This window comes from Opisthorchis viverrini, assembly GCF_000715545.1.
Source record: "Opisthorchis viverrini unplaced genomic scaffold opera_v5_1, whole genome shotgun sequence".
NCBI classification, from domain to species: domain Eukaryota; kingdom Metazoa; phylum Platyhelminthes; class Trematoda; order Opisthorchiida; family Opisthorchiidae; genus Opisthorchis; species Opisthorchis viverrini.
Window position 1 is genome coordinate 9,421,506 of NW_008751657.1, and position 7,083 is coordinate 9,428,588.

At 44.5% G+C, this 7,083-nt stretch overlaps 1 protein-coding gene across 1 annotated transcript in view; it reads left to right on the plus strand.

The window, feature by feature from the left end:
* Positions 1-7,083, plus strand: part of T265_00165 (hypothetical protein) — a gene marked incomplete at both ends in the record, with an annotated part of 51,011 nt that overhangs the window by 33,469 nt on the left and 10,459 nt on the right. Inside the window, one exon of the mRNA XM_009163822.1 lies at positions 4,766-4,897. Coding sequence (XP_009162086.1) covers positions 4,766-4,897 — 132 coding nt within the window. The remainder of the gene's footprint in view (positions 1-4,765; positions 4,898-7,083) is intronic.

Here is a 7,083-nt window from a genome sequence, read left to right on the forward strand (position 1 = left end):
TTCTTGAACTTTCCTGGATATTCATTGACTCCATTCATCGCTCAGATCCAAGCAAATGTTACAAAGCGACTTCACAAATTCCGCAACAGATCTCCCCTTTTTAAAAGACGCAAAGCGAAATTCCGCGAACAACATACTACTCGCGTGCCCCTCCATCAGTAGTATCACCGTTACACAGGTAGTGTGTTCCATTCCACAAATGCCTATATTGTATCCATCACCTTAGTTCAAAGTCTCGTGAAATGCCTCCGTAGAATATTACGGAGTGACCTGTGATGAAGGCTTCCGCGTTCGGACAACGTGGTGACCAATACAGTTCCGAATTTCGCACCGCACGTTAGCATTCACGTTTCCACTGCCCTACGTTAATCCTGCCTTCAGTCTCATGTGCTTCAGAGTTGAGTAAATGGCTGTCATTACAACCTGAGCTGCTAATATCGTCCTCAGGTGTTGCATGTTTGTGCTATCGGGAAAGCTGTGACTGCCTTATTTTATCTGAACCTTGTGTGTGTATACGTGAATTGAATCAGCATCCAGGCCGCTCTTGGTCATGCCAACTCAATGTTCAGCATACTGTACCAAGCAGTTCGTCTGTCTTCATCACCCGCCTCGACCCACCATAGTCCCTTTCTAATTGCTTATCGATCATTCTTAGCGTTCTGTCTTTTCCTTGAGCATCAGCTCGTGTTGTGTGACGGTCAACAGGCCGTTTCTATCATATTAATTAGCCGTCATTAGTCAGGTGTTGTAGGACACTTTGCAAGCAGTACACAGGCTTTTATCATTAGATTAATCAACTTCGTTTCACGCTGCATTGTTGATATGACTGGAGTACTCAGTCTATTTTCAAGAGACTTGGTTTCGAGGAGACTGGAATGTCTGGCATTTTCGCAGTCAATACTACCCATTACCGATCTTGGCCACTGGGTTTCTTCGGTGTTTAGGTGTGGAACATCTAGTTTGCAGTTCGGCAAGCCTCTTTGTTACGCAGGTCCAGTTGTCAGTCAGACTTTGCTCTATTAAGTCTATGCTTCACAAGCTTTTAACGTGCGCCATCGCGAACATACATTACCGATCGCACTAAGCACTATGCAAATCAAGCCGTATTCTGTTTCTTCATCGGCAGTGCGTGTTCTGTTAATTTATAACGGCTAGTCTCTCGTGTTCTCGTCATGGATGTATCCTGTTTTATGTCCATCGGTTGTCGTCTTCCACAGGGTTCCCCGTGAGACTACCGTGTCTGATTCCAAAGGTTCCTGGGTATTTATTTGCCTGGACTATCTTTTGAATGTCGTTAGATGCCTAGGTATCAGCCTGTTTGTGTTGCCCCTAAAACATCTTGTGAACCACGCTTGGCTCATATTAGAATAGTATGGGGTGACATGGCTCAAGTGGTTAGAGCGCAAATTTGCTGACCGAAACGTCCGTGTTTCGAGTCCGACCTCTACCTCTCGACTTCCCCTGTCTAGGCTTGGGCAACCTGGCAGAATCCAAGCCCTTATGCCTCCTTTGGGTAGCATGACAGTTAGGCACCGAAAGGGTGTTACAGCTGAACGATTAGAATAGTGTTGTATAGTCCGTACAGTCAACGGATATCCACTCCAATTATCAGTGTTATCACCACCTCGTCAAGCTTCGTGAATCTGATTGAATTCTCCGCGTGTGTTGCGTCCTACCACTACCGGTACTTTGTATTCAGATGTCTGTATGTAAGTTCATCTGATCACCAATGTTCGTTCGTTCTGTTTGATGAAGCAGAGTCCCATCCCATTGCCTAATCGTAATGAGGAGGCCTCCGAGAGTGTAAGCCCCTCAGTAGATAACTACTCGAATCTAATGACGAAGCCCCTTTTTGGTTCCATTGCATAATATAACAGGCCTTTCAAGCCTGTGGCATCGGAATCACAAGAAGTCTGTTTGTTGCCGCAATGTTATTCGAGATTTGGAGTAAAATGCCGAATCAATTTAAACAATTTCCGAAATAAGTTTTTGGTAACAATTTGTGGGCAGTTAGTTTGCATCCGAAACGTGCTGCCGGGACGCGCATTTCCTCTGTCGACCTGGCACAAGACATGGTCAGGGTGGATACAGTTTTCTGGCCGAATTAGTTGATGAATGAACGGCAAGTTACCCAACAACATGAATGTCTGGACACGCCTTCATGCTCCTACTCGTCAACGTAATGAGCTAACCGGATTATTTACCCCCCTCGCTCTCCAAACCCAGATCAACTACTTCCTTGAATTATGGGAAGGGAAACCGATTTACCACTATTGCTGAAAAAACGGAAACCGCGGAAGTGTAGACGCACACCGACTCAATTATTCGAGTCGCTCAGTTTTTCTTTATGGGGTTATTTTTAGCCAAACCGTGGTATACGCTTCTAACATGCTCACATCTTGCACAACAGTGTTCCAGCTTTGTCTCTCGCACACACTCCGGAACTTCCAGTTTCTGATTTATGTCATCACTAGAGCTCTGAGACTCATCTCGCTTCTATTCCATTGTTAAGTTTAATCGGTTTGATATCATGGCTTTCATGCTCGAAAGTTCGGCTAATTCAGTATAGCCTGCTGGAAAACTACAAGTTGATATTGGTTTTGGAAGACGGAAGAAAGCCAATAGCCTCTATAGTAAAAAGAGAACAAATGTGCACGCATCCGATTGACTAGAAGCACGCCACTTTTTGCGAGGGTACCGACTATTGACAATAATGGAATATGAGATGAAAGTCCCATCTGCCATCTTCCACTTAGTACAGAGTTCTCACGAACGCTCACCCTACTTCACAGTTCTGCCCCTAATCTTCACACGCGATTCGTCGGATTGGTTGGGCTGAATGGTGTAATGTGTGTACTATGGGATAAGTCTCTGTACAAACTAACCTGGTAGAACAGAAGGTTGTCATTTTCGAATAGGACCTCTGGATTTTATCTGGTTCGTTTTTTGGTCCCCCATAAGGAGTTTTGCCTCTTACATGGTCACATTCAGGAATGCAAATCAGTAAACGAAGCAATTTTGAAGCTGAACGAGCTTAAACCTGGTGGTGGAGTGAACTGTCTGTCTATACACGGGATAGATCCATCGTGACATATGTTGTCTTCAGGAATCGAGGTCAACCCTGTTCATCTTGATTGCAACTTTACCTTTCCGAAAGCTACCGGTCGATTGTCGTATTTCTTCGTTCTTTATCTGTTGGATCAGGGCTTCACTGGAGGTCCCACCTCTCCTTAACGAGTATGTATTTACGTTTTCACTGGCGTACCCCCTGGTCCGTCTGACTTAACTATTTTAAACTCTCTCTGCATTTGTTCGTAAGCTTTCAAACTTATGGGCCTGTGATTATCGTTGTCTAATCTAGCTGTTGTCTGTGGGGTCTATTCCGCGTCATGGAAATCGATTGATCTTGAAGTTCAACACGCTTGGGTAACACGTTAGTTCTATCTTTAGAGTGGCACATGAGATTTGCGTGTCGATGCTCATGTTCTTACTGGTGGCGTCGTGGGATATTTTTTCATTCGTTTTGATCACGTATTCTGTGTCGACACTCTCCAAACCTGTGACTTGACTTCAAGCCAAAATCTACGCAATGACCTAATACCCTTAGTTCTTCACTGTTAGTATCGATCATCGGTCTTGTTTCGACTCTATCGCGCTACTCATCTACCTGTTTTCACTAACCAGCATGTGTTGTATGAAACGTTACGTTGTTTCTGTGGTGCCTATGGTTGCGTGGGACGTGTCAGTAGGTTGCACTCTGATTTATTCTTTCCAGCTTTTTCATTTATGCAGTCAGAAGAGGGGGGATTGGGGTTTTTTCCTCGTTCCCGAAAACAACAACCATCCTTTCGGTACGAATTCATGCTGCGTTGCATGCACCCGTGTCCGTGATGATGTCATTTAGATTTACTCCGAGGTAGTTATTTAATTGCGTACGGTTCACTTGTGTCGATTCATTCGATGTTCTCGAGCGTGCAATTTGGTGCCATTTGGTCTCAGTTCTTTTAGTGAGTAATCGCGGATTATAAGATATCAGACATCATCAGCCATCTACATCTTTCGTGCGGTTTGTGTTGCTTATATATAGAGTTGCATGGCAGCTATGCGCCGAAAAGATTCCACAGCTGAACCGTTGTCACTAGTTTTTTTTATCAATAATTACATGTCATCGCTCAGTTTTATGAATGATTGCCGGTCTATCGCAGCTTCGTCCATTGACTATCATGTTGTTCTTGTCTGTCATCACGAACGTTAATCTGTCTACTGTTTCTCCCTTTCCCTCTCTCCCCTTCCCTGTGTGCAAATAACATTTATTTATCTAGAAAAAGATCATAATTGGTTGTGTGGTTGGTGGTGTAATATTGTTGTTACTCATCATTCTGATTTCTAGCCTGGTGCCCCGCTGATTGACACTCTCTATCTGTTTTATTCTTATCACTCCGATCGATTGTGTACACGGGGCTTAGTGTATAACCACACGATTGCGTCCCTTTTGACTAGACCGCAAACATCCCACTACACCACATCATTATCCTTTGTTTCATAGTTTCAACCCATCAGTGCTAACCCGATTAGGTTGAGACTAAACAATAGGGCCCAACTACCTATTTCTACTTCTTGTTCCTAAATACACGTGTTAACCCCTCTCTCTATATCCTCCCAGATTTTGTGATATTCCGCTCCGATGACATTACCATCCATGTGTTTGCTGTTTCGTTCATCTGCCTATTTCATTTGACCAATTTTTTGTTTCCATTGACATCAGTTTTCTAATTCGTCCACCCGTACCCTTGATACATTTCAACAGAGCTTTCCGATTCTAACCTTGTTTGATATTGACCTTATGGAAACATTGTTTTGCTCACCAAATAGCCGTATCACCAGTCCTTTCGACCCGGTACTTATTGTTGTGCATGTCTTGTTGTAGTTCTTCCCGCCTTTTGCAGTCAGCCACTGGGAATTTGGCTGTGATCTTGCGGTTTTATTTTATTTCGAGTAAAGCTGAATGTGAATATACGGAGCACCTCGTACAACATTTGCACTTCTCTGAAGACGCCTACTGAAGATAGGTCATTCGCCTACGCGCTGTCGCTTGGTTTACCCACCATATACCCCAACTGACCCGGTAGATGTGCCATTCGCATTCATTGTTGTTACAGTAGTTGCATCTTCTGTCCCGAGCACAGTAGGTACTCGAAAACTCATGCAAGCTCGTTGCTTCAGTCGTAACTTGCTGGTCATCGGTGGTTTAAATAAGTTCATTCCCGTGGAATATGGTATGGACTATGGTATGTTTGTTTTAGGACTGAAGAATCACTCGTGGATGGTAAAATAACATGGGTAAAACTTGTTGGCTGGGCGCTTTTGGCATCGTTCTCACGATGAAGGAGCTGCAGTCCGTTATAAACAGTTTGTCTTCAGGAGTTGGGCCAACATCAATCTGTAACTTCACACAGGTGGTATTAGAAGCTCCTGCCTTTCGGTGGCCCCATCGCTAAATCGTTTGGTATTGGTACTTGGTGCTCATGGATGGACACGTGGGCAATGGAAAGAACCATTGGGTCGACGTAGCATCACCAGCCATCTAGCACGTTCATATTTTAGAGGGAGGCTGGATATCCCCCCGAACAGAACTCGCGCATTACTGGAGCATCCTTTCATACGATTTCTTTGAAACTACCCATGGCGAAAATCGTCCCGCGATACTTTATTGCGGATATTCATAAATAGTGATGCAAACTCACTATGAAACAAATCATGCCGTAAAAGAGAAAAATAGAGGACTGTTGCCGTAGCGATTCCCAGATGCTCCGATTCAAAAGATGACCACAATGAGCATAACAACCTACTTACGATTTGAACGAATCGTCACACATACATCTGTCGGTCGACACGCAATTTTTGCTGTTTCAGGCACCGGGACAGGGGAACTAGGTGCATTAATCGAAGTCTTCTCCCTAGTACCTCTTACTTCCTCTTTTTATCGTCCAACTGAACTATTCGGTATCCTTGTTATAACCAGACGCGCACATCTATAAAAGGAACCATATCAAATGATTTTGCCGTCACAATAACACCTTAATGCCATGCGGGTGGGGTGGCCAATGCGCCATCCTGTTCAAATTTACACTACAACAGTCACCTGCAAGCTGTCCAAACCTGTCATGTATTAGTACCCGAGTCTGTAGGCCAGAACGACCACAAACTGTCCACAGTTGACATCTGATCATAATGAGAAAGAGGAACTCTCATTCACTTCTGCAGATACCAAGATGCAGTATTCCTTTCAGTCATTGCTCGTCTATGGGCCTACGTATAGTGAATTTCACTGCGGTTAATCCCAGGTGATATTCACTCGGTGAAAAAACCTCATAACACACCCTGCGTGGTGATCAACAAACTAACGACGTCTTCACAAACCGCATCTTTGACCTAGCGGATTACTCCTCGGTTTTTACATGAAGATCTCAACATTCCCACCGTCCGTATGCGTGCGCATTTCTTAGAGCGTAATATGGATAAGTCGTAGAAAAAATCCTGAAGTACAAACAGTGAATAAGTCATTCAGTTTCAAATGAGTCCCATTGTCAGTCTAGTGCTAGTCGCAAAGGAATCACTCATTTCGACCAAGGGAGCAGTGAATCTCCATCTCGGTGCCACGGCCATCCTTACATGCCGATGACTGTGGTCTCTAGTTTCCGCTAGAGTCAAACAAAGACTCTGAAATTTTGTATCGACCTTCTAATCCATCAGCGTGCACTTTTAAGTTGATTAGGGCCGTGCCTCCTGTCCTTACAAGTACAGCCAAACGTGTGTATGTATGTGACTTAGCTGCGGCCAACAATCAGGGGGACTTATTGCTGGACTGTCACGAAGAGACTGGACCTTACCGTGGTGTGACGGTTTGCGCACCTCAGCGATCCATTGAGCTATACTGGAGAGTGTCCCGCGACACTCACAGAGTCTCTCATACCAGGTTGGTCAATGGTTAGAGGTCTGACGAACACAGTCTCCTGGCCCTCCAGGTTGGGGGTTGGAACATGTGGCGACTTGTTCCGTAGAAATGCTAATGCATTTGCATTT